We start from the raw sequence: 27,386 nt of genomic DNA, 5'->3' as shown, positions 1-27,386 counted from the left end.
AAGCATGTGAATCCATGAAAGATACCAACGCTAGAGAAATGGAGTTACATGTAAGAAACTACTCCCTTCTCTCACACGAAGGGTCTTTCAGTCATGAGGCACGCCTGGGTGTTCCTCGAATATGTCCTCGAAAAAACAGAACTGATGCTAATGGGCGAACACAAGCTACTTATACTGATGGTGACGTCGTCACGGTACGGAGCCGATCGAGGGACATCGACGCCACAACCTCGTGCACAACGCCCTCTGCCGAGAACATGTTTTCCGAAGCAGCGAAGCTGGCGGATACTAATATCATAAGATGAGGAATACGTGGGAGGAACATCCAGTCGAAAGAATGTTACAGTTGGTAAGTAACTTATTCTTTTACACGCTGGTGGCATCCAGACATAGATTTGTTTGCCACAAGAGAAAACGCAAAATGACGAATTTATGCCTCTGGGAACCAGCACAAGGAATCTGAGGGGAATGCATTGTCGATCAGTTGGTCAGAGATATTTGCATACGCTTTGCGTACAAATAGTTGCAGGTAAGTAACTTAAACCTTCTCCAGCATGGGCTCTGGCATGGATTCACATGCTCATGAATAAAAATTACACCGCAGTACATAAACACAACCACAGGAGGTGGCAAGGCTCAACAAAGGCAATAAACACCTCTGGAACAGACTCTCCTCAAACAAACCGGTTGCGTAGCACCGCTTATCCGACTCGGGCCTCCTCTGGAATTCCTGTCGATGCAGTAGAACCACATGAAGATGTGCGTGGACCTCCACGTAGCACACCAGAGAGAAATGCTGTGATGGCTCTGTTTGAGTCAGCTCTCGGCTGGCCCGCAGCTGCTTGCTAGCCAGCCGATGGCAGCGCATACCCTTGATTTACAGGTCCAAATTTGAGGAACAACTGAGAAGTCTACCAAAAATCCTTTGTTTGTGCCACATAGAACTTCAAGGCACGAGCAACATCCACCGAATGCAAGGCCCTTTCTGCTGGCGACGACTGATTCGTAAAGACGGGTAACATCAAAGCTTTGTTAAGATGGAACTCAGGCGCCACCTTTGGTATAAAGATGGGGTGTGTACGCAGTGCCACCTTCGAAGCATGGAAAGACAAGTAAGGCTGCTTGCCAGACAGGGCCTGAATCTCCCCGACCCGTCTGGCTAAGGTGATAGCCACGAGGAAAGCCGTTTCCACCAGGGAAACTTGAGCTAGGCCTGATGCATAGGTTCGAAGGGCACTCCCATGAGTTTAGTTCACACAACATTGAGCTCCCAAGCCGGGGCAGGGGCCTTCACCGACGGGAAAGTCCTTTGAGGAACTCCTTGACGAGCCTTTGAGAGCACAGCGAAGGTCTACCCGGGGACCTGGTGTACCTGAATATAGCAGTGAGATGCACCTTGATAGAGGTGTTGTTCTATAGCTGCCCTACTGCGCGCCTTTATTTTACCCTACTTTGTGTATTTGCTGCTATTTTTTTTCTTAAGTTTCCTGAGTTTTAACTTTGTTTTTATTAACATTTGCTTTTAGCCTTCTTGTTTTAATATTATGTGCATCCATTCTAACTGTAGCCTCCTTCTGTGTTGGCAACCTTTTTCTAACTCTGTGCGATTTTGAATCAAACTATTGTTTCTGCACGCACTTCAGGTCTAAACTACACTATAAGTCTTTGCCTCCTTTTCCTTAGAAACCCGGCGCGAACGCGCCGGCACGAAGGGGGCAAGCCGGTCCGTGTTCAGGATGTGTGGGACTAGCTACGCTGCTGTTGAGTTGCCTTCACCCATGGGAATCGCTGAAGTATTGTCGGCCAAAACAGCCACAAGAAACATCTTGAACGTTTGAATGGCTAGCATGGTGGATGAAGCAGCAGTACATTCTATTTCATTAGCTGCTCACTTGCCTATTGCTAATGAGACGCTTGGCTTCCCTCCCTGTGTGGATGTTTGTGCTACTTATTCTCTTCCCTTGACACATGTAGCGAACGATTTGGGATTCTTAAAGGGGATTCCGACTACCGCTGACCCTGCCCCCTCAGCCTGACATCGCGCTGTCTGACATTCTAACACCAGAAACTGTTATTACTACATCAGAGCTTGTGAAAGGAGGCGTCAAATCAGCCCCCAAACTAGCATGCCTGCTCCCAAATACTAGATCCCTGATCAAACATCCTCACAAGGTCTGTGATTACTTGGAACATAATGACATTGATATTGCAGCACTCACTGAAACATAGGGTTCCAATTCTGCTGGCCCGGCCTTAGAGCTAGCTATTCCTGAGGGCTATGGCATGTCTTGCTCTGACAGACCAGAAGCGAGTGGTGGGGGGTGGGGGGGAGTTGCCTTCATATATAAAACTGACCTCACTATTTGGCCAGTACATTGCCATATTATGGATGGAATAGAAGCAATGCACATAAAAGTGGGTCTCCATGCAGAATCGACAGTTAATCTTCTTTTAATATATAGGCCCCCCTCTCTAACAGAAAACTTAATTTTAGCACCTTCTTAATTATCTGCCAGCAACAGCATAATTCTCACTTTGCTTCGGCTAGGCGATTTTAACTACTGTCTTGGCCACGAAGATGACGCACTGGCAGCAGAATTAGAGCTGTCTCTCACTGATTTTGTGTTTGAGCAAAATAAGATTGAATATCAACATCTGCTAAAACAATTCACGGAAAAAAAAAACAAGGGCTGAAACAGCGGAAATTTTTTGCCAAACATAAATTTGACCTCAAGATCCAACAGCGTAAATGACTGATGCGCACAGAAATACGAAACATCTCAAGAACTGACATCGGAGTATTTTCAAACACAAAGAGACTAATTAAACAAAAATATAAAAATTGGTTTCTATCACACAAAGCAATCATGTTGCAGCATGACTCCGAACTTATGATGGAAAAAAATGGAAAACAAACATTCATCAGAGTATTGGAGATTTATCAATAACAACTCTGCGTCACAGGCTGCTTTACAAACCAACATGGTCTCTGAAGCATCATTGGTGTCATTCTATACTGAGCTGTTTAAAAAGAACTGTGACACTGCCGAATGGAAGCCACCAATACTTACTCAATGGGATCTCGAGTTCGAAAGAGATGACATCCTAATAACAATCAGCAAAGCTCACGCCTCAAGAGCACCAGGCCCTAATGGGCTGACAAACTACACACTCAAGCAGAACCCAGAAACTTGGGCTGACATCTGTGTAACCTTGTTTGGGAGAAATGTCATCAGTCGCGCTACCCCCAAAGTCATGGAAGAGCGCGGTAATTGTACCAATTTGTAAAAAGGGAGATAGAGCCAACCCAAAAGACTATAGACCAATAGCCCTTCTCGACGTCCTGGGAAAAGTCTATGCAACGATCCTACAACAAAAACGACTAAAATGGGCCACAGAGAACAACCATGTGGACATTAGACAGGCAGGCTTCTTGAAGGGGGTAGGCTGTGCTCTAAATCTCCTAATATTAAACCTGTTTAAAGTGGAAGCTCTCCGAACAAAAACTAAAGTCACATGCTTTTGACAGCATTGACCGTGATAAACTGTGGGAAAAACTCTCCAATGGAACTGTCCACCAAGTCTTCTGGATGCCATCAGGGAACTTCACACTGATACTTCCATCACAATCAGACTTGACGCAAATGGAACTTTGTCAACACCGATTCATACATATAAAGGCATGAAGCAAGGATGTCCCTTGGCAGCCATTATTTTCAGCCTTTTCTCTCTGACATCGGCGACGCGCTCAAAGAAGGTCATTCATTCTCACCAAAAATACGCGAGACTCATGTTAGTTGGCTTGTATATGCTGCTGATCTAATTTTGTTAGATCTGACCCCAATTGGACGGCACCGTAAACCAAATATTCTGGAAACATATGTATCAAAAAACGGTCTACACATTAATAAACAGAAATGTGAGATAATGACATTACAAAATCTCGCATCTGAGAATACGAACAAACACCAGAAGTTTGTTTGGCACCTTGAAAAAGAAAGCCTGAGGACTACTACCAAGACAAGATATTTGGGCATGAGACTCAACTCAAATCTAAATGATGGTCCGTGGGTTATTACAGCAAAAAGTAAATGTCGGCAGCTGGCCTGTCAAGCCGCAATTATAAACCAGCAATATGGGAAATGTTCCCTAAGACCTGTTGTTTTTTTTTTTTTTTATATGTTTATATAGCGCTGCAGCCCGCAGGCATCAGAGCGCTTTACATAAAGACAGACGGAGTATGAAGACGGGACAGTCAGGATCACATGTAATAGACATTTGGGGCAGAGATGTGTGTGGGAATTTTATTTAAAGAGGAATGTCTTGAGTTGCTTTCTGAAGATTAGATGGTTAGCTTCCAATCTCAGCCCCGGGGGGAGTTTATTCCATATGAGGATTGCCTTGGTCGTGAATGCCCTACCTAATCCTTTAGCTTTTTTGGTGGGGAAAACTCGTAAGAGGCCTGATTTATTGGATCTCAGGTTGCAATGTGATTCATACCATACGAATTGCTTTTTTTAGGTAAGTTGGTGCTTTACCATGTAAGCATCGGTGTACCAGGGTAATGGCTTTGAATGTAATGCGATCCTCGATCGCAAGCCAATGTAGGTCCTTTCTGTTTTTTGTGATATGATCTCTCAAGGGTGTGTTGGTGATTATTCTGACTATATTGTTTTGCACCACTTGGCATTGTTTTAAGCATTTAGTGCTTGCGCCAAGGAGTAAAGAGTTTCCATAATCTAACCGGGAGAGAATTGTGGCTCTTGCTATTGTCGCACTATTTTGTAAGCTCAGCAAGGGTCTGAGTTTTTTCAATAGTTTTAAGTAATAGCGACAGTTCTTTTGGAGGTAGGCAATATGGGCTTCTGCTCCCAAAGATGCCTGAAGATAGATGCCTAGTGTTTTGACTTTTTCTGCTATAGCTATCTGTGTCTCTTTGATCTTAAAGTCGGTGTATTGTAGGCTAAGTTTTTTTCTAGCATGAGGAGAACCGAAGATCATAAGTTCCGTTTTGGAGGCATTTAAGCACATCCAATTGTCTTTCATCCAACTCTCGATAATGTTGTAGATTCTTGAGAGTTTTTCGCTGTCCTGATTGTAGTTGCCGGTAAGTTCAAACACCAATTGGGTGTCATCGGCGAAATTGGTGAAAAATATGCCTAGATGGGACAGAAGTGAGCATAGGCATCGCATGTATAAGTTAAATAGTAGCGGGGAGAAGCTGGCGCCCTGTGGAACTCCACAGTTTACTGGTTTAGCTTTAGAGGAGTGTTTGCCCCAGACGATTTTAGATTGCCTATCCTGCAGAAATGATGACACCCAATCTATGGCCTCATCAGAGCAGTTTCCCGATTGATCTAAGGCCTCTCGGAGCCTTCGGTGATCCAATAGATCGAAGGCTGCCGAGAGGTCCAGTAGGATCAGTAAACCAGATTTACCTTGATCTAGGATGCTCAGCATTTCCGTCTGCAGATCCAAAAGCGCTGATTCTGTGCTATGGGCCGTCCTAAAGCCCGATTGTTGTGGGTGTAATAGGTTGTTGTCATCTACAAATTCTTGGAGTTGTTCTGTAGCAATCCTGTCAAGTATTTTTAGTAAAAAATTGCAATTTGTAATTGGTCTTAGATTGGCAGGGTCCTGTTGGTTAAGTTCAGGTTTTTTAGGCAATGGTGTCACTGTGACTGTTTTGATAGCGGCTGGGACGTTACCATCTCTAAATGACGCATTTACCATCCTTGTCAGAAAAGGTGCGAAAATGGTGGCGTTGTCAAGGATTAGTTTTGGGGGCAGTACATTTTCCGTGCATGAAAGTGCATTTGATACTTGAGAGGGTTTTGTTCATACCTTCCAGTGATATGGGTTTAAAGTAGAATTTTGGACTTTGTGAGTCAATCTTATCTGTCCCTGGGGTAGTGATATTTGTTACCTTACAATTAGAGATTGTTTCTCTCGCCTTGATGATTTTATTGTGAAATGCAGTTTGAACTGCTTCACAGTCTTTTTGAGTGGGTTGAAAAGGGGGAGATAGTGCTACTGGTTTTTCAATGTTTTTAAGTATTTGAAAAAGTTTCCCAGTAGAATTAGATGCAGTGTTGATTTGTTCATTATAGTGATTTTTCTTCAGTTTAGTTATTATGGCCCTGTATGATATGTCGGCGATTTTCCAGTTTTTTTTGTTGTTGTCTGTAGGGTCTTTTTGCCATATTCTTTCAAGTTGTTGCTTTTTACAAACAAAAAGCAGTACCTTCATTAATCTATGGCACCGAAAACGCTTTTGGGTGCTCGGGGGGGATATGTGGGCAACTCTTGAGAACACCTTTTGGACAAGAGTACTTTGACTACCAAATGGAACTCCAACTGTAGGTATACGATACGAACTTGGTCTTATATCTATTGAAGCACGGGTAAAGTGGAGCCTGTTAAGCCTATATAGAAAAACCATATTACCAACTCCTGCTGCTCAATTTAAAGTTCTACACAATCCTGGGAACAGCAACCCGAATTCTATGCTGTCAACTTGGAATAAGTGCTGTCTTGAAGTCTTGAAAGAATATGACATCGACCAAGCCACACTACAAGAAAATCCAAACCATGCAAAAAATAAATTATGGCAATTGGATTGGATAAAGACTTGTGACCTAAGACGAAAATTAAGACTAATGAAAGATGTCCCGAGTGAAGCAAGAGCATTCGAGCAACCGCACGAATATGTTCTGCGGTTTCCAGATTCGCAGGCAAGATCTCTGTATATGTGCTTTAGACTTAACGTTCTAAGAACTAAAGCGCGTCAAAGTACATGGTTCCAACATGCAGACTTAGAACAAACCTGTTGGTTCTGCAAACTTCATACGGAAAACTTAAAACATCTAACGCTATTCTGTAGTAGCTATCGAGACCTAAGAACGCGGCTCCTACAACCAATCACTTGTAATTACCAAACACGAAACGCCGACGATTGGTGGGAGTTAATGTTCATTGGGACTGACAAAAAAACGTATATTTGTCTTAACAACATTCTTAAAGTTGAAAAGCAGCTTGGAAGTCAAAGATGTGGGACTGAACTACATACACTTGAACAATGGAGGTGCTAGTATATCTGTGCAAACTAACGAGATGAGTTAGCACAACAAAGTCAGACACGCAGTTGTAAACTTTTTATTTAAGGAAATAACTCAATGTATGTAACTTAGCTTGATAATGGCACGTATCGAAATGCTTGTTTTGTCAAGGACACTGATCGGAACATATGTAAAAATTGTCTACTCTTTTGTTCTGTTTTTTTAAAGGTTTATATAAACCAATAAAAAAAAAAATCCATGTCACCACCCACCAACTGGGCCACATATTATATTGGGTCTCGATGAACACTGTGGATAGCCAGGACTTTCTGGCTACCCCCTATTCTTGATCCGACCATGCCTTTGTGCACCCTTCGATTTTGGCTACATTCCCTTTAAAAGTAAAAAACCGAAAGCCCCATACCACGCTGGTGCGGAACTTATAATTGCTCACCCGTGAAATAATTGACTCTAATTGGCTCTAATACCCTCTTTGGGGACTCCACACCTGTGTCTGATATGTCTAAAATTCTTATTGATAACCTAGATGCCATTACCAACTCCCTGGCCCCTTTGAAATCCATAAGGGAAGAAAAGCAAACCCTGGTTTTCATTGGACCTGCAAAGACTGCAATCATTCTCTTAAGCTCTTCCATTTGTGGAAAGCCAATCAATGTCCCCAATCTCTGGTGGTTTACAAAGCAGCTGCTTAAGTGTATGAATCAGAGATTGTGGCAACCAAGAAAAACTTTCACAACTCAAGATTTCAGAGCGCTAAGTCTGATGTGAAAGAATAATTTAAACCATTGAAGGAACACGAGAACATTTCCCCTCCGTTACCTAATTCCTTAATTAAGGATGCCTCCTGGTGTAAAAAAATTCAAGAGACGATGCAAAACAAGCTCAACGTCATTAGGTTGGACATAGTTTCAAAAAGGGAAAAAAAACTGCTTTTTTACTACGAAAGATGTCAGGCGGGAGTCTTTTGTTAGATGCCCCTCCATTCCCCAGTTTAATTTTACACCTATCGGGGTTGAGGACCTGGCTACAGTTGTAGAACAGCTGAAAGCTACCAGGTGCAGAGGAGACCCGTGCTCTTCAATGATAATTAAATCATGTCCCCCCGTCCTTCTGCATGCTATCTGCAATTCATCGACTCTTCCTTAACAGTAGGGTCCATTCCAGTGGATATAAAAAAAACTGGATCACCCCCATATTAAAAAAAAACCTGGCCTTGATCAGGAGGTTTCCCTTAACTATAGGCCCGTATCTAATACTCTGTGCTTATTGAAAATCTTTGACCGCATTGCCTATAATCAAATTTCTAAACACCTCAACGAATTCCCCATCTTGAACCCCTATCGATCAGGTTTCAGAAGGGGTTTTGAAACTGAGACGTCATTATTGGAATTGAAATCAAGACTTTTGGAGCGATTGGACGAAGGATCTCTGTCTCTCTTAATATCATTGGATTTGTCAGCTGCATTTGACTTGGTTGGACACGCCATTCTGGTTTCCAGAATGGTGGAGGTGGCAAATCTTTCACCTCTCGCAGCTCAATGGATAGGGTCTTTTTTTAGCCAATAGAGAAAGTAGGATTTCTGTGGATGAGGTAGAGGCTGCTCCGGTGCCAGTGGACTTCAGGGTGCCACAGGGGGCCTGTATCTCCCCATGCTTTTAGAACATCTTCATGGCTCCCTTCTTTGCCCTTTTGGAGGAGGAGGGAGTCATATTATCTAACTATGCGGATGTCACTCAATGTGTCATCCCACTGACTGGCTTTCATGCCACAGATGAAGGTGAACTTAATAGAGTCTACTCTCTGATTGAGAACTGGATGGACAGCAATAATCTCTCCCTCAACAGAAGTAAAACTGAGTTGATGACTGTAGGCACTGCATCGATGCGAGAGAAGTTGCACGCTGACTATTGTTGCTTTATGCTTGGTGAAGTGAAACTTTATCCACAGGCAAAAGTTAAAATCCTAGGGGTTACTCTTGACCAGCTATTGAATATGAGGTCTCACGTGGCTTGCTTTGTCTCAGCAGCTGTTTATTATGTGAAGCTGCTGGCGCACCTTAGACCTTTTTATTTCCCAGGATAACGCTGCAACCAAAGCGAGAGCTATTATTTGTTCCAAGATAGATTATTGTAGTAATACTCTGGTGGGCCTACGTAAAGCGGACATCGATAGACTCCAGGTTGTCCAGAATGTAGCAGTCCGAGTCGTAGTTGGTCTCTCCCTCCCTGACTATGTCTCAGCATCGAGGCAGGCTCTGCATTGTTTCCTGATGGAAGCTTGGATCCGTTTCATCCTTTCGGTCATTATAGTTAAATGCAGATCCGGCCTTCTGTGCCTGTACTTGCAAAACCTCATCCGTAAAAGGTTAATAGCAGATCCCTTCGGTCCAATAATCAAGATCTGCTGATATGTTGATTTTTGTTGTCCAATCCAAGTGAATGTGGTATTGTGGTAAGGGAGATGTTTGAGGAGGTTGGTAAATTGTCTGGCCACAAAGTTAATTGGGAAAAAACTGAGATTTTTCCGCTGTCTAGAACTTGCGATAATGTTATTAGGGACATTTGGAATTGTGGCTGGTCGCCTGGCGGGGTCACTTATTTGGGAATTTGTATTGTTGGAGATTTGAATAAAATAGTGCAATGCAATTTGGATAAGGTGTTGGCTAAGCTGGCCTTAATGGTTAGGAAATGGGAGAGATTGAATTTCTCTCTATGGGCTAAAGTAAATGCCATTAAGATGGTTCTGTTGCCAAACATATTGTATATTGTTCAATCCATTCCATTGTTGATTTATAAAAAAACAATTTTTGAAGATTGAGAATCTCTTTCAAACTTTTTTTATGGGGAGTTGGGAAGAGGCCTCATGTTCCGAAGTTCATTTTGATGCAGAAAGTGGATGAAGGAGGTTTTGGCTACCCGGATCTAGTAAAGTATTATCTGTCCTTTTTACTTAAGAAGAGCTCCTATTACTTTACAGTAGAGTCTGTTAAGGAGCCATTCTGGTTGCAAATGGAGAGGGGGATGTGTGCACCGTTTCATTTGGAAACTATTTATTGTATGGAAAAGTTGTCCAATAAGAAATTGGTTTTGAAGTCAATTGGGGTTACCAGACAGATTTTGGGCGCTTGGTTTGATGAGAATGGACAGACTTATGGTTTCAGTGTAGATGCCTCCATTTGGTATAATGAAGCAATAAAGATTGATAATAAATTTCTTCATTGGAAGAGTTTGGTCTCGAGGGGTATTTTGAAACTGGGGGATGTTTCAGATGGGACTCTGATGTTGAGTTTTGTGGAGTTGGTGGATAGATTATATCTGGGTCCAAGAGAAATTGCTAGGTATTTGAGATTGGCTCTGGTGGTTGAACATAGAATTTCTATGGTGAGTGGCTCGCTTGGAAGGAGGCCGGAGATTAGTAAATTAATGGATGGTCAAGAGTATGGTGCACAAACTTACATGAATTTCATGCCCATGAATGCGAAACACCTGTTGGCATGGGATGGGTTGAGAATTGCTTGGTCGAATGATGTTAGCAGGGTCATTTCAGATGTTGAATGGAAAGATATTTTGAGAGTGGGTGTGAATCTAGGGAAAGATTTAACCTTGCGTCTAATTCGGCAGAAAATTGTGGAAAGATTGTATTAGACACCTGTGCGGATGTTTAAGTTGCGGTTGAGATCGGATGATTTGTGTTGGAGTTGTGGTGCGTCTAGAGGTACTCTTTTACATCTATTGTGGGAATGCCCTAGAGTACTGTCATTTTGGTGTGAGGTGATAGATGCGATTGCTTTCATTTTTGGAATACGTTTACCTAGATCTGCGGCCAATATAATCTTGCTCTCGCATGTTGAAAGGGGCGCTCAGATTAGGAAACATAATTTTTAGATTGATAGAGCTGTGATGGTTACGATTAGGTTAATCCTCAGGAGCTGGAAAACTAGGAAGAAACCAAGCGTTGAGATTGGTTGATAGATCTGAGGGTGTTGTCTAGGTATGCTAAGGTTTCGTTGAAGAATAGAGGCAAGGAGGACGAATATTTGTTGCTATGGGGTTCGTTTGATGCTCTCTATGATTGATTTACTAATCTATGGAACGTTTTGGAGACAAGTGGAGATTGGTTTAAGGAGTTTTAAAAAAAAAACTTTAATCATTATTTATTTCTTTATTTTCGTTTGCTTCCCTTCTCGTGATGTTGTGTTTTGTCTTCATGGTGTTTTGTGTGTGTAGGGTTAGATATTTGGTGGGGTTCATTTAGTTGAGTTTTACATAGTTGATTTTATTGTAAGAGTTGGTTTAATTGGTTTGTTCGTGTTTTCATTTGAAAATTGTACTGATATGTTAGTTTAAGCCTATGTGGAACTGATGTATTGTGAACCTAATAAACAGAAGTTTAAAAAAAAAATCTGCTGGTCACACCTAGATGTAAAATGAACAAGGTTCAAAATAGAGCCTTCTTCGCTGCAGCCCTGAAGGCTTGGAACTTGATCCCTTCTGAGCTACGCGGTCTTACCTCCCTGAGTCTTTTCAGAAAAAAGCTGAAAACGTGGCTCTTTTCGTAACTTGATTGGATATGTCTCCTGCCTCCCTCCTTTCTGACTAGTTCTGTACTCTGACCTCACCTACTTCTTACTCCCCCCTCTGTTTCTTGTCCGTCTTGTTACACGCCCTAATGCCTATGGGTCCATGGCTGCGCTATATAAATATAATAAAGTAAATTAAAGAGGCGTAAGCCTGTCCCGCTTTGGCCAAGGAAAGCAAGTAAGGAAGAAGTTGTGGAGCTGTTCCATGCAGAGGGGTAATCTTCTGAGTCTGGCACTACGCATCAAAGCGTTTCCATTTATGTCTGTAGCCCTTCAGCGTTGACGATGCTCTGGCCAGGATGCCCTTACATTCCGCGGGTAAAGCATAACCTCCAAACTCAAGGGCTGCAGGAGCCATGCCCTCGGGTTTAGAGTCTCTGGGTCGTAATGCAGAATCCCCCCCCCACCACCTTTCTCTTGCCAGAAGGTCCGGGGACCGAGGCAGCCGGATGGACGGGGCCACTGACAGACGTAGTAAGCCTGGATACCAGATTTGCCTCTGCCACGCCAGAGCGACGAGTATTATCCTGCAATGGCACTGTCTGTGTGTTGATCACACGTAAGGAGTGGAAACTGAGGGAAGGCGTACAGGAACCGTCCCTGCCAGGGGAACGAGAACACGTCCCCCATGCTCCTCTGTTGAGGGAACCTGTGGGCAAACCTCTGCACTTGGTGTTAGCTGCTGTCACGAAGAGATCGATCTGGGGCTGGCCCCATTTGGCCACCAGAAAGTCCACATGGTCCTGATGAAGTTCTCACTCGTGGCAAGAACACAGGTCCCTGCTGAGCGAGTCCGCAATGGTGTTCGTGACTCCCACTAGCTGAAACAGGACAAGGAACATTCCTTGATGAACTGCCCAATCCCACAGATCCTGGGCCTCCTTGGAAAGCGCTGGTGAGCAGGTCCCCCCGTCCCCCTTTTTCCGTATGTAGAACATGATGGTGGTGTCGTCTATGAAGATCCTCACCACCTTACCCTTCAACGACGGGAGAAAAGACTTGAGGTCCCAGAATACAGCCTGACGTTCCAGGACGTTGATTTTGAGGTCCTTTTCCTCCAGTTGCCAGCGGCCACTGGCATGCAACTTTTCGGTGTGGGCTCCCCATCCCTCTAGGGAGGAGTTGTGGTGACCGTCTACTGGTAAGGAGGAGGCTGAAATGGGTCTCCCTGGACGAGATGTGGCTATACGCCCCACCACTGAATCGTTCGACGGAACTCCTCGTTGAGTGAGATCTTGTCCGCAAAGTTCCCCGACACCTGTATCGGATTCCTCGCATCCTGGAACGCCTGGAAGAAATCTCATGTGAAGTCTGCACAGGCGAACGAGGCTGATGAAGGAGGACATCATGCCCAACAGCGACTTGATGGCCCGAATCGTCTTTTGCACCGACGACAAGCACTGTACTTTGCCTTGTATGGCTCTCACCCTCTCCTCCCAGGGTGATGCCAAACATGTCACGATGCGGAGTCTGGCACCTAGAAACAGCACATCCTGATATGGTGCCAAGCAAGACTTTGGTTAGTTTATGGAGAACCCAAACTCCTTCAGCAGATGTACAGTCTTCGATGTGTGTTCGCCCGCCCGAGCGTGCGAGCAGGAAAGCCCCATCCAGTCGTCCAGATGGGTTTACGTGGATGCCTTGTAGACAATGATTTGCCGCCCCTGGGGCCAGGCACTGCATAAACACTCGCTGGGCCGATTTCAGGCCAAAAAGGCAGAGCCTTGAACTGGTAATGCTGACCTGGAACTACAAACCGTAGGAACTTGCAGTGTTTCTTGTGAAAGGAAATGTGGAAGTAGGCATCCTCCAGATCCAACAACGTCAGAAAATCTCCATGCTCTAGCTGGCCGAGCACGTGCTGCAATGTGACCATCCAGAACTTTTGGGACTTCAAGTACTTGTTGCGACGACGAAGATGTAGGATCGGCCTCCACCGCCCGCTTTTCTTTTGAACCAGAAAGTATCTGGAGTTTCCCCCGGAGCCACTGGGGGGTGGGTTCTATTGCCCCCTTCTTTACCATGGCCCGCACCTCCTGCAGAAGCTGTGGTCCGTGTTGTTGTTGTCAATGAATCGGTGGAATACAAGGACACCTGTCCGTGGTGGTGTTCTCATGCGTGCCGGCGAATTTCGCCAGCTTGCCTCCCACTGGGGCGCGTAGGTGGGGGTCCGAGGCCACGGCCTGTTCAGGCCTGCTTTGGGGTCGGCGCTCTACCCTGCGGCGGCGCTGCCGCTGTCCTCCGCTGCCTTGAGAGCGACCCCTGTACGCTGTCGGTACAGCATATTATATCCTTTGGAGGATTTTCCTTTTTTACCTCTGGAAGAACGAAAGGACGACGGCCGTCACTGCTGTAAAGTTCCTAAGAAACACTACTCTGCGTCAGTCTTTATCGTTTGCAAAGACACATCGACTGCCTTTCTGAAGAGGTTCTCCCTGTCGAACGGCATATCCAGTACCTTAGTCTGACGTCTGGGCGGAAGTTAGTTGCCTTCAACCAACCTTGACAGTGCAGAGACACCCAGTTCCCCATCTGGCGGAAACCAGTGTCCGTGATGTCTACTGCCACCGTGATGGCGTGATCCGAGTCCACCTCCCCCTCCTAAAAGAGCTCCATTGCCTTGACCTTCTTGTCTTTGGCCAGTAGACAAGAAGTTTAGGAAGTAGACAGTAGACAGTAGTTTAGTAGTTTAGGAAGTGCCCTACTTGCACTTCCGCGCCAAGGTAACATCATGGTTGAAACTGAACAACCACCAAGATAGCTAAATGCTATGGCTTCCTTCATGCTATCCGCACACCGTGTAACCTGTGTGCCCACCCTTGTAATTTTGTTATTGCTTACATTGTCTACCCTCCCTATTGTCATTGTGTACCTCTATACCTGTAACTAAGCTTCGCATATTCTTGTAACTGCTGCGCCCTGATACCCTTGGGTATAATTGCACATTATAAATAATAAAACAAACAAACAGTAAGTCCACAATAGGACCCAACTTGAACCCTAGTTCCCGGTCGTATCGGGACAAGATGGCTGGGCCGTTACCTGCATTGATGGTAGAGGCTGCCATGTAAATTATTCTCTTGCCCATTGAATCCAGCTTCTTCCCCTCCTGGTCCGGGGCTACCATGGCTGCCGACGATGGGTTCACTGAGTGCTTCCTGGCTGCTGCCGAAAGCACTGAGTCGGGTGAGGGCTGAGACCTTAAGCACCTGGCGGATGAATTGGGGACCCTGTACTTCTTCTCCAGCCTGCCCTGCTTGGTCGGGGCTGTACTTGGGTTCTTCATTAGCGCCAGGCCTTACTCCCAGATGTCGTCCAGGAAGGGAACAGACATGATGGTCTTTCTTCTCGACTCACGCTGTTGGTATAGGAAGCCTTCTTTCTTGGTCTCCTCAGGGGTTAACTGAATCACCTCAGAGGCCCTTGATATGGCCGAATGAAAGGATCCAACTTCGTCTGGTGGGGAGGCCCTATGTGGCTCGTCCGCATGCAGTGGCTCCCCGTCGGCTGTGATTAAGTAGGCATCCGCGTCGGTGGCCGTGGTTGCTGTGTCCATGCCCGTGTCCATATGCGGGTCCAGGGCTCTGGGTCAGGTCTTTTCGCGACAAGGTGGTGGTGTCAGATGATGGCTAGGAACCAGTGCCCCTTTTGGCCTTTTTCTTTGGTGCGAGCTTAGCCTCGGGGGCTCCTGCGTGTCCCGTGAAGGCATAGGTCCTGGACACATCCTCTGTTGGATTTTGGTGACCAGTGTGTGCATGATTGTTAGAATATCCAGCGACACGTCCATATGTCTGGGGCTGAACAGAGCAAGAGGAGTCTGGTCTGGCTGATGCGCCTCCTCTTGCGAGCAGGAGACCCTTTGTGATCCATGTAGCAATGGTCCTGCAGACCATTGTCCTCGTCGGTAGATCTGCTCTGGTCTGTCTGGGACGGCCCCCTGATCCATGTACCGGGGAAGCACCACTGGAGGGACTGTCTCTCTCTCTCCTTCTCAGAAGGCCGCTGTGTCTCTGCGGTCACCAAGTCCATCCCTGACCCTGGAATGCCGCCGCCTTCATCGCTGCTTCTCCAGATGTACCTTAATAATAATTAATAATAATAATTTGGCCTTTATATAGCGCTTCGAACCCTCAGGTATCTGAGCGCTGCTTATTACCCACGGTGTGTGGTGCTCATTTATCGACCTGGAAGGATGAGTTTGGCCCCGCCGGGATTCGAACCTGCGTTAGCAGGCTCTGCACGGATGTTAAAGCGAGCGATCTACTCGCTGTACCACTTGACCGACACCCTTGCCTCGGGGGGGGGGGGGGGGAGAGGAGGACACCCATGGAGTGGCCGCCACCTCCTTCGTTGACCCACTCTCCTTCACTGCCATCGCAGCGGTCGTCGCTGACTTTGACAATGATGAGCTTGTCACCGATTGTTTTCGACGATGCAGTCATCCACTCCGTTGGCTTGGCATGCTGTGAGGTCTTTGTCAGCATTGACGAGTCCTCCCCGGACTTGTCCGGCATCGGCTTATCCGCGGACACAGAGTTTTGTCATGTTTGGGGACTTCCTCTTTGAAGAGGACCCTTTCGATGTTGGGCTCACCGTTGAGGTCGCTGCCGATCACCTCTTCCCCGACTCTGGTCCTGCATCAGCTGCAAACCCAGAGGCGCTAGGGGGCGCGTAGCTGGACCTTCTCTTGGACCCCCACAAGCAGGGTGTTCTCAAACAATCTAAACCACTTCTGGACGCAAGTTTTCACCTCGTACCGGCCAGTCCTTGAGTCTTGACTCTGCCCTGCGACTGAGTCAGTGGCCTTGCTCGACTTGAGCAACACCGACTTTCTGCTGTTGCAGTCTTTTTTTGGTTTTCCTCTAAAAACCACGGCACACTTTGTATCCCTCATCATCGTAGTCCGGATGCAGGCAATCTAAGAATTTCTGATGCTGATCTTCCATGAAGACGTTTCTTAATCCACACTTGGCGCAGAGTTTGAAGAGGCTTTGATGCTCCTTCTCCTCACTCATGGTTGAAAAGGTGAGGAGTAGGCCCAAGGTTGGGCCTTCTCGAAACTTCGATGACGATCTGACAGTGGATGAATATATTTGCTGGTAGCGGATCCTTTAAGCAAAATAGGTCAAAATTGTAAATATTTTGGATCCAAAAAAAAAAAATGAAAGTAGCTTGGAGAGCAACTTGAGGACTCCCAACACTAAAGCGTGCAGTAAAAATCTGAAGATGGCCACCAGGGGTGGAGCTTGGGGAGAGGGCTGTCATTGGATGGGGGCAGTATGGCCCAGAGGACAGGGATTGGTTTAGAGAAGTACAGTTTCGTTTTTCCATCCTTTTGAAAAGTTTGTAATAAGCTGTATTAAAATAAAAAATAAATTAAAAAAGTACAGTTTTAAAGTAAAAGTGAAACAGTTTTTTCTTTTACCAAGGATTCCCAGCCTGCCGACAGGGAATATTCATGAGCATGTGCATCCAGTTACAGGTAAGTAACTTAAACCTTCCTACACATCCACAACATTCCAGACCCCCCTACAAGCAGGTTTCACTCCATGGAAACTGCTCTCCTGAATGTGTCCATCTTCATTGCCTCTGCTAAGCACTCAAACTTATCCTCTCTCCTAATTGTCCTTGACCGGTCTGCTGCCTTTGACACTGTTGATCACTCTGATCTCCTTAATACTCTCTCTTCTTGGGATACGCGATCAAGCCCTTGACTGGATTGAATCCTACCTTTCAAATCGCCAATTCTCTGCCTCTTGGAGCAACAACACTGCTCAACTCGCTCCTCTCACTGTTGGTGTTCCACAAGGCTTCGTTCTTGGGTTCGCGCTTCTTTACACTCTACACTTCTGCTCTTGGGGCACTAATCTCCTCCTTTGGGTTCTCGTACCACCTCTTCATGGACAACATCCAAATCATTTTATCTTTTCCTGAACACTCCTCTGATCTCGCTATCAAAATTAACTGTCTCTCTGCCATTAAATATTGGATGGCTTTGCACTCTCTGATGTTAAACTCTACCAAAACAGAGGTACTCTTCTTCCCTGCAAAGCTCCCTCTCATCGCTTCCTCTGCCAATCAGGTTCCCACCTGACACTCTCCCCTACTCTTATTCAGCTAGAAACCTTGGCTTCATCTGTGAACCTTTTCACACCTTCTCTACTTTTATCTCCAAAACTGGAACAGCAGTTCGCCTCACCCACAAGGATTTGTTCAAAACCATAAAAGCATTCCTCTCATTTCCCTGCTAGTTGACATTTTTCCCACACCTCTTACCTGCCTTTGTCTCATTTCATCTGCTTCCATTCTAGCACTTTGCCCATCTTGGTCACATCCTGAGCACAACTGGCCATACCGCCTACCTGCACTTAAAAAATTACGATTGCTAGTTGTCCTAAATCTATGTATGTCCACTTATCTATTGTCGCAAGTGACTGTTCCATTTACTCCCCTCCACAAACTGGTCAGAATGTCCCTCAAACTCACCCCACTGTAATCTGATTTCTTATCTATTGTATGGTCTTTTGTGATCAAAAGAGCATAGTTCTTCCTGTATATAAATAAACATTGCACAGTGCTATTCCTTTGCAGTCAAGGAGGTAACCAGGAGCCTCAGGGCCCACTGAACTAGGAGGCTAGCTCCTGCTTCTACCCTGCATAAAAGAGGTGCCAGTTAGGAACATTTGCCATGCTGCAATTTGGTTGACTTTACACATGTTTGCAAAACGCTATTGTTTAGACTCCCTTTCGGTTCAAGACGCCAAGTTCAGCAGAGTGATTCTGCAAAATGTTCTGATGTAACCAGCTTATCTAGTATCAATGTCCCTTCCTCCTCGAGATGAAGTACTACTTTCGGAGTCTATCCAAGATGATGAATCTGACACTGTCCATTAAAAGAATAAATAACTTGCCTATGCTAATGTTCTTCCTGATGGATGTCCCTCCCACAAATTCCTCATCGCCCTCCCTTTCTCTCTCTGAGAGACAGAGATTGTGAATACCGTTTTTTACGGTTCCCTCACACTGATCAGCATGCCGAAAAAAGAGGAAACTGAGCTCATAGGGTGCTGCGAGGTAAATCTAGCTACCTGATATACTATACAAAGCCAAGGAAATGTGGCATTAAGAGGCCTTGACGTGGAGTTGAACTGCGCCCCCTTTTGCGGTAAACATTTTTGTGGTTCAACTGACACTGCCACATAAACCCAAGTTAAGTCGACCAAGGACTAATCCATCAAAATGATCATTTCCCAGAGATAAGTGATTTGTTCAACTTCCATAAAGGTATAGAAGTTGTAAGGGTGTCAAAGGAGGAAGCTGACAAAAAGGTGGCATGATTTTGGTTATAGACTTTAATTTCTGTGAGGAAAAAGGTCCTTGAAAGGGTCTGTCAGAATATTTGTCAACATAAATTCCCCCTTCCTTTGTCAAAAACCTACTTCTATCTAAACTAAACAAAACTAACAAAAAGTTCCTTCTTTAAGGAGAATGGCTCTCTTCTCCTTCTTCTTGGGTAACGTTCAAAAGATTGTTCTCTCAAATCACAGTTGCCAGGGAGAACGACTCCCTTCCCAGTGCTTGCACAACACTCCAGGCGAATGGCTCTCGTCTCCTGGTACGGCTCCTTATACTCTTCAATAGAACCAGGGGGAATGACTACTTCCCTGTGGCTTCTTGATCTCTACTCGCAGCTCACTACCAAGAGAATGCCTTCATTCTCTTGGTATGCTTTGGCACAGTTCAACACAAGGCCAGGGGGAATTACTCCCTTCCCCTGACATCTTTCTCAGAACTCCCGATGTGGTAACAGGAGAATGACTTCCTTCTCCTGGTATGGCTTGATATATTTCTTTCTTAATGTTTTTAACTTCATGCACATTTTGCCCCTTTGACTTGTTCTCAACAAAGTCCCAAATCTTATTAGGGTCCCAGACTCTTATCTTATAGTCAGTGGTTCTCTTTTCCACTGTGACGAAAATTTCCTCTGATGCTTTCCGTCTCCAAGTTTGGGTCCCAGACCCTTCTCTGGTGGTCAGTGATTTTGTAAGCACCACTGAGAGGAGAAAGCGTTCCCCGGATACTTTGTGTTTTTGCTTCCCTTTTTATCCCCACCGGTCCTCCCATGCCACTTTTACCTTTACGCAGAGTCAGGCACTGTTCCGGTTCTTCAAAGCACCTTCTTCAGCCAACAGTCTCCAAGCGTTCTCGCAGATCTCCCACCTTTGCGGTCTCTGCCTCTCTGTGGGACCCGTTGGTCCACCTGGCCAAGGTTATGCCACTGCTTTTCTTTCCAGGACAGGCAGAGGGATATGCTCCTGCAGAGTCCCCAGTCGACTCCCACAGCGTCTCGCCGCCATCTGCTACTATACCTGCTTTTGTAGGGATTCGAATTTCCCTGCATCCTCGCTCTTCGCAGACAACTTCGAGTCAGTCTTCACTTTCCTGTATGTAGGACTGGTTCGGCCCCCGCCTATCGTCCACACCTGCAGCGCATGACCGCGAGGGCACTCAGCATGATTCAGGTGAGCCACCTGTGGCAGTACTTAAAGGTGTAATCTTCATGCTTCTGATGTTCTTCCTAGTCCTTCCTACTTCATTGGGTTCATCACTATGACAATAATGCATGTTTTCTCTCTAAGGAAAGATTAGAGGTGGTGTGTAGGACTAGGGAATGTGTCGGTGTGAGTGGGTTTCCAGGGCTGCACCCCAGGTGGTACTTTTTCTCCCCATGAGGTCAAGGGGGAGTTTCTCCCCATGAGGTCCTCGCGCATTAAGCTACCTCTAGGGGGGACTATTGGGTAGCAGCCGCACCTCCCTAGCCTCACGAAAAAGGGCTCCCCTTTGGGGAGATGTGACGACACCTTGTCAATCGCAAAGTCCAGTAGTGAAGAACATATTGGTTGTCTACAGAGACAGTCTACTGTTTGCTTATTTTGTAATTCAAATTGTTAATGTATTTTTTGGTTGCTCTATGTGAACATTAAGGGGACCTAGTGATGGTCTAAGGAAGCATGGAAGCAGAATATGAAAAATGGTTGTAAAGAAAATATTAATTGTTTACTCTTTTGCTAAGCATCCTTCAATATTTTGGTTTTAGATACTGTTTACTGAGAACCTTAAAACAGTGCCAAGCACTGAGGGAAGCTCTTGTTGCTCCAGGAAAAGAGATTGCGTGGCATGGGTGTGCAAAGGATGAGCCTGCTCATTACTGCAACATTTGTGAGGTCAGTAGTCATTTCATATTGTAAGGCAACAGGGTTTCAAATCTATTCTTCCCAAAGACGGGTTAGTTTGTTTTGTTAAATTGTATGTTCTTCTCAATATAACACATGTTCGTTCTCCTTCACCTCTGCTTGTCATTACAGCCCTTGATCTGAGGTGAGTCCATCTATGAAGATGGACAACTCTTAAATGTCAAATCCTAATATGGAAGGCTCTCTATTTGCCTTATACACCATGTGATTTTATTTTTCCACCTCCATTTTTTCTTACTTTGTATTTAGATGGCAGTCCTTCCTGAGTATGAAGAATTAAACAATAGAACTTTATTTTGTTGAAATGTTGAGTTTAAGTATGTTTTTCTAACTCTTTTGCAAAAGCCATGATATGACCGAATGGATTTTGTGTGTACCTCTGCCAAGGTGTGAACTCCATAGTCCTAATCATCCTCTTTACTGGACTGGCTTGCTATCATGTACTGATCATTTGTATAAGTCATCATCTAATTTCTTCCCACAGATTCCTCATCTTTGAAGTAACTTCCCAGGTGCAGAAACGTTATCAGCCAACATGCTGCTCACAGTGGCTATGTGCCGCGTCGGCTCCACATCAAAGGCGCCAAAGGTGCCAGATAGAATGTCAGAGGCACATCTATATGGGGCATTCATGGCTCTGTTGCTTTAGTTTTTGGTTTTCGCTTGCTTAGCCACTGCTTCAGAATGCCTCTGCAATGTTTTTTAAAAAGTATTCTTTTTGTTGTGCTATGCATTGTCACCTCCTAAAACTTCCAGCTTTGACTACAACAAGACAGTGCCTGTGTTGGCTCCTCATCAGCACTTAGTTTGATTAGAACACATAGGAAAACGATTCCTAAAGTTGTATGCTTCGCAAGAATGTTATGGAAAGACTTCACAACTTTACACAAGCCCAAAACATGGATGTACATTTCAATGGATTGCTTTCTCCCGCGGATTCTTCATCAGATAGATCTCCATTCCAGCATCCGCTGCTCTGAAAACGGTTCGACCGGGGGCGCGGTGCACCTCAACAGAAACAGGAGATTCCATCAAAAACATTTTGCCGAATTGCCGATTAGTGCGCAAATCAGCATTACGAAATGCTTGCAACCCGATCTGATCGGGTTTGAAGAGTGGTTGTTTTTGCATCTGTTATACTGTATAAAGGGAGTGGGGGGGTTGCAGGCATATCCCTGCTTCCCTTGTACGTACAGTATAATGTGATCAGGAGCTGCAGGGGTGTCCCCTGCTTCATATGGAAGGGGATGGCAGAGGAAGAATGAAATCAGTATGTGAGTTTGGGAAAAAGCTTCTTACGAAACTGTCAAATTCCGCTCGATCTGCAATGGTGCATTGTGTGGAATTTGACAGTATCGTAGGATGACATTTAGAAAATGCATAAGTGTACTGTTCAGGTTATTTAAAACCTGCTGTCAGAACGTGTATGTGTAACCCGTGACGAGCATTTTGGAAGTGCAGTAAAATCATGCAATGAAATTGGACGCACAGTATTCAACCCAAACCCGCCCCCATTTAGCAGTCGATCCCTCTGACTCAACGTGCAGCCCCTCAACTCCAGATCTGACGTCGGGTTGCCGTGCATATACTACGTCACTACGCCTCCATACTCCAGTTTCTTTTTTCCCCGTGCTCAGCACTCTGCTCGATAGGAACAATTCTCTCAGAGAAACAATTAAATTCAATCGAGTCGATTTTTCATGTGTAAAATTCAACATACTTTGCCACCCTGTCTACTCCCAAGGCATCTGGGTTCAAAAGACGTAGGGACTGTAACGCAAAAATGTCAATAACCGACCCCCCACAACATTTGCGTGTGGTTTCTGGGAACCAACCATGTCACTGAAGACTGCGGGTCCTGTCAAAAGATGAAACCCAAATCATTTAGGGAGCAGGCAGTGAAGCTCATGTTGGGGTGCCCTCCATCAAAGTCACCTGCTTGTTCGACCGCTAGGTCATCCGAGCACGAGGCGGAAGGGCCTACCCTGGAGGAGGGAGAACGGGTGCCAAAAGACAATGAAGAGGTCGCACTCGTGAAGCCACTCTTCGTCCTTGTCCCACAAGAAGAAGGATCAGCACGATTTGGACTCCTCGTTGGAGCAAGCTAATTCCTGCCACGAGTTGGGTGCATCACAGGCCGAGTTGGGAGGCCCTTAAATGACCAAATGCTCCAATTGGTGAAATTGGCCACTCCTGCTATGGGCTCTCCCTCGATGCAGCAGTCCCCATCGGCTCCACGTTTGCACGAGGTTTCCAGCTTCAGCGAGGCCGCTTCAGGTGTCTGGAAAGATTTAGCTTTTAGTAACTTTCCCTCCGTGTTCTATGAACCCCCAAACTTGCTGCTTTTGTGTTTCATCTTTACCTGACTTTTTACAGTGAAGTGTAGCGTTCAGCTTCAATCCAATGAGCTTTTGCTCTCATGTTATGGGGAAACTGACAAGTCCTTAAGGCTGTGAGTACTCGGAAACTGGTTCCCTTAGTCCTTTGACTTTGTTACTGTTTTTGTAACTCTTTATCATTGCACAATGCATCTTACAATGCAGTGCAATGGGGTTTATTTTGTATGACCCTAGACTACACTCAAAAGGGATTTTCAGTGGATTACGTTTCTCCCACAGATTCCTCTTAATGACAGATATCCTCGAGCAGCCCTGCTGCTCGGAAACCTTTTCAACAGGGGAAGTAGTGGTCCTCAACACGGCCGTTGATCCGTCTTGCTCGGTGCTCGATAGTTGGCTCTGGGCATGACATCAGGCATTGTTTATATAGCACGCCACTATGCCCCATGCTTCAGTTCCTTTTTTCCACGCGCTTGCATGCTGTTTCGGGAACATGATTTTGAGTTTCGCTAGATGTTTATTTGTCATCAATTGACTTTCTCTTCAGTAAACCTCGACCGCAATGTCAACTCACCGGATTTCAGGCTTCAAGAGGTGCACCGATTGCCAGGCCAAAATGTCAGTGACTGACCCCCGCAACGTTTGTCTGTGGTGCTTGGGTACGAGTCATGACACCGAGGCCTGTGCATCGTGCTCGAAAATGCAGTCGTAATCCCTAGGTTAGCGGGACAAGAAACTGGCTTTGGGCCATCCGTCTGCAAAATTTCCAGCGCAGTCACTCGTCCAGTCTTCCGGGGCTGAGACTGGGGGAGCCCACCCCCGAAAAGGGGAAATATAAGTATTGTAAAAAAAAGAAGCGGTCCCATTGAAGAAGCCATTTTTCCTTGCAAAAGAAGAAGCAGCGCCACCATCCACGCGAGTCCAGCTCATCGCCGGAATGAGGTAAGCCCACGGCGGAAGAGTTGGGAACATTTTAAAACGGAAATCTTGGAAATGTTTCAACAACAAGCTGCTGTAGGTGCAGTTCCCCTTTACCTGACCAGCAAGCTTTGGCAGCGAAAGCGGCACTTTTGCTTCCGACCGCACGCTAACCAGTCCGTCGACTCCATTGGCGTCGACCAAGCCTTCGGCCTTGACGCCAACAAAGGCGCAAAAAACGGTTGACGGTTGTCCAGCACAAAGCTGGTGTGTATGACATCCATTCATCCCCGAAGCCTTCCTCAATGCCGAAAGCCATTACATCAGTGCCGAAACAGTCCCGTCGACATCCGCAGGGAATCCCTCGGCGCCGACTATCGGCGATGGTTCCTTTGGAAAGACCAAAGAAATATCGAGGCTTAGTACCACAAATGAAATACACCAATTACGGGCTGAAAAGATACAAGTATCTTTTATTACTGTACAGTTTACAAAGCAAAACAGATAGCTATCTGGCTCCCAACACCTCGGAGTGTATACCAGCAGACACAGTGAGGAGTGAGAGTTCTGGACATCTACACACAGACATATTTATACCATTTTAGCAATATTGTCCTGCGTCTCTCCAAGTTAATAATTCGCGGGCCAGAGTTTGTGCCTAGTTCACATGACAGATGTTACAATATTATACAAAGGATTAAACAAGTTTACATGTCCATGAAAATACAATGGTGTTGTTGGTTCTCGGATCCACGGTAAGCCTTATTCCAAGAGTCGCTAAAATGCAGCTCAGCCAAAGCATACGACCAGAGTTTACTTTCCAATGTCTTGGTGTTTTTACGAGGATGAGGCTTGTGAGCGCAGACAACACTTAAATGACAGTTCGTATGAAGCGCAAGGTTTCTTTGCATAAGTTAAACATTCTGCTCTCGGTCAGCCTAAACATTAACGAAACTCAAAGGTCGTTCGGCTCGACTGCAAGTCAAAACCACAGTCTGCCATTTTAGAACATCGAACATGAGTCGAAATCAAAATGGCAGATGAGTCTCAAAATGGCGGCGAAGTTAAATCCAAAATCGGAACTTTGCGAACGCGGTTTTCTGCGTAACGCGAATGGGCTTAGGCCAATATTCATAATGAGGCATTATATGATTACGGTTTAAAAAACCCTCCTTTTGGCCTAAGCCAAGAGCTTTACTCAACAATTCGCTTTACCCAAAACCCCATGTCTCAATGTTCGTACATCCTGAATCACATTCTTCAGAAATATCAATCGCCATTAGATCCTTGATAGTGATAGCCTTAATTACAAAAACATTAGCCATTTTCTCAGGTGCATGTATTTTTGGTCCTAATGTACCTACAGTTTGCGCACAACATCCCCCTAGCATCGAACATATGGCAGGAAGACATTGTATGCAACAACAGAACAATAGAATACCAAGGATTGTCACTAAGACTGAAAAGAGCTTTCATCCCCAAGACTGAAAAGTCCCAGAACCAAGCACTTCGATCCCAACTTCCCTTGGGAACATGTACTTCCGTACTTAGGACGTGCATATTTTGTATTGCCTTGAATATGGTAGGGGAGGAGTCGGGCACAATAACACAACAAGCAGATCCCACCAATTTACATACTCCACCACGCTCAGCTAGGATGACGTCTAACACCATCCTGTTCTGTAGAGCCACTAATCCAATTGCTTTTTGTTCCAACGTCATATTGTATAGTATATCGGTGGTTCTGTTGATGGTTCTCTCCAATACTCTTGCCAGTCTCCTAATATCCTTGGAGTTCATGATCTGTCCCCAAAATGGCACAAAGGATTTCGCTACATCACCCATCACCTGCGAAGGAGTATCACCACTCTCGTCCTGTCTTGGACGAGCTCTAGAGACCTCAAAGGGGCTGGCTACAAATACCTCTGGTAGCAAGATACCCAAATAACAAGTACCCTGCCAATCTCTAGGTAGCCAAGGATAAGCTTCATCACCACAGACAAAATAAACGGGATCACCTATATACAAAGGTCTGTCCTCACTAGTCAGATTCGCAATATTGGTACAACCCTCAAAAGTAACCATTGACTGAGAAACGTCCCTTTGTATGCAGAAGGAAACAGAGTTGGGGCTATGATTGATAGTGTAAGAAGGAGGCATGGCATCCCGGTTGCCTACAGGAACCATCTTAAAAGAAATCAACGATTGTAAAGGTCTAGAAAGTCTATCGGAAGGCCTAATAGAAGCAACATTGAGTTTGCTCCTATTCGCAAAAAGAGAACATCCCAGAGACGTCAGGACTCGTGTTTCAAATTAATTCAAATTAGTCCCATTGTAGTTCCCAGAGATGCTATCATTCCAACGACCAAAGAATAGTGCCCTTAGAGAGGCGTAGCATGCAGTAGTCAGAGGAAGAGGGTGAATATACCAGCCCAATCCTTTTTCCCTGTGCTGTGGCAAATGCGAACATCTCCAGCAATTCGCATGGGTCCCATTCATAATTAATAGAAGAGTATTATTGTGGTAACTGTCTGTGTTGGGAATCCCTAGAAGGTAGCCTGTGCAGATGCACGAAAGGTGAAGACATAGTAGGAACAATTTTGGTTGGTAACAAAGTCTCAAGGGGACGCACCCCCTCAATATACCAAAACCCAAGCGCAAGTACAACTGTTAGACGAGTTAACATTATCACAAGAAAACAGCAAATCCTCAAGGATTAGCATCTTTCACAGGGAAGGCTTCAACCCACTTTCATGCAGCAGACGCAGTGAGGAGTGAGAGTGCTGGACATCTAAACACAGACATATTTATACCATTTTAGCAATATTGTCCAGCCTCTCTCCAAGTTAATAATTCGCGGGCTAGAGTTTGTGCCTAGTTCACATGACAGATGTTACAATATTATACAAATGATTAAACAAGTTTACATGTCCATGAAAATACAATGGTGGTGTTGGTTCTCGGAACCACAGTAAGCCTTATTCCAAGAGTCGCGACAATGCAGCTCAGCCATTGCATACGACCAGAGTTTACTTTCGATTGTCTTGGTGTTTATACGAGGATGAGGCTTGTGAGCGCAGACAACACTTAAATGACTGTTTGCATGAAGCGCAAGGTTTCTTTGTTAAACAGTCTGCTCTCGGTCAGCCTAAACAAGGAGTCATTATATGATTACGGTTTAACTCTTTGCACCACTATCAAGGTCGGGATTCTTGA

At 45.3% G+C, this 27,386-nt stretch overlaps 1 protein-coding gene across 5 annotated transcripts in view; it reads left to right on the top strand.

Annotated features, from left to right (window-relative positions):
• KDM6A (lysine demethylase 6A) overlaps positions 1-27,386 on the top strand; it is a 1,954,130-nt gene that overhangs the window by 1,863,768 nt on the left and 62,976 nt on the right. For all 5 annotated transcript variants that reach the window (XM_069636498.1, XM_069636499.1, XM_069636495.1 and 2 more), the window contains one exon: positions 20,757-20,883. In XM_069636498.1, the coding sequence (XP_069492599.1) occupies positions 20,757-20,883 (127 nt within the window). The remainder of the gene's footprint in view (positions 1-20,756; positions 20,884-27,386) is intronic.

Source organism: Ambystoma mexicanum, chromosome 7p (genome assembly GCF_040938575.1).
Source record: "Ambystoma mexicanum isolate Mex_15411 chromosome 7p, UKY_AmexF1_1, whole genome shotgun sequence".
NCBI classification, from domain to species: Eukaryota; Metazoa; Chordata; class Amphibia; order Caudata; family Ambystomatidae; genus Ambystoma; species Ambystoma mexicanum.
This window is presented reverse-complemented; position numbering and strand designations above follow the sequence as displayed.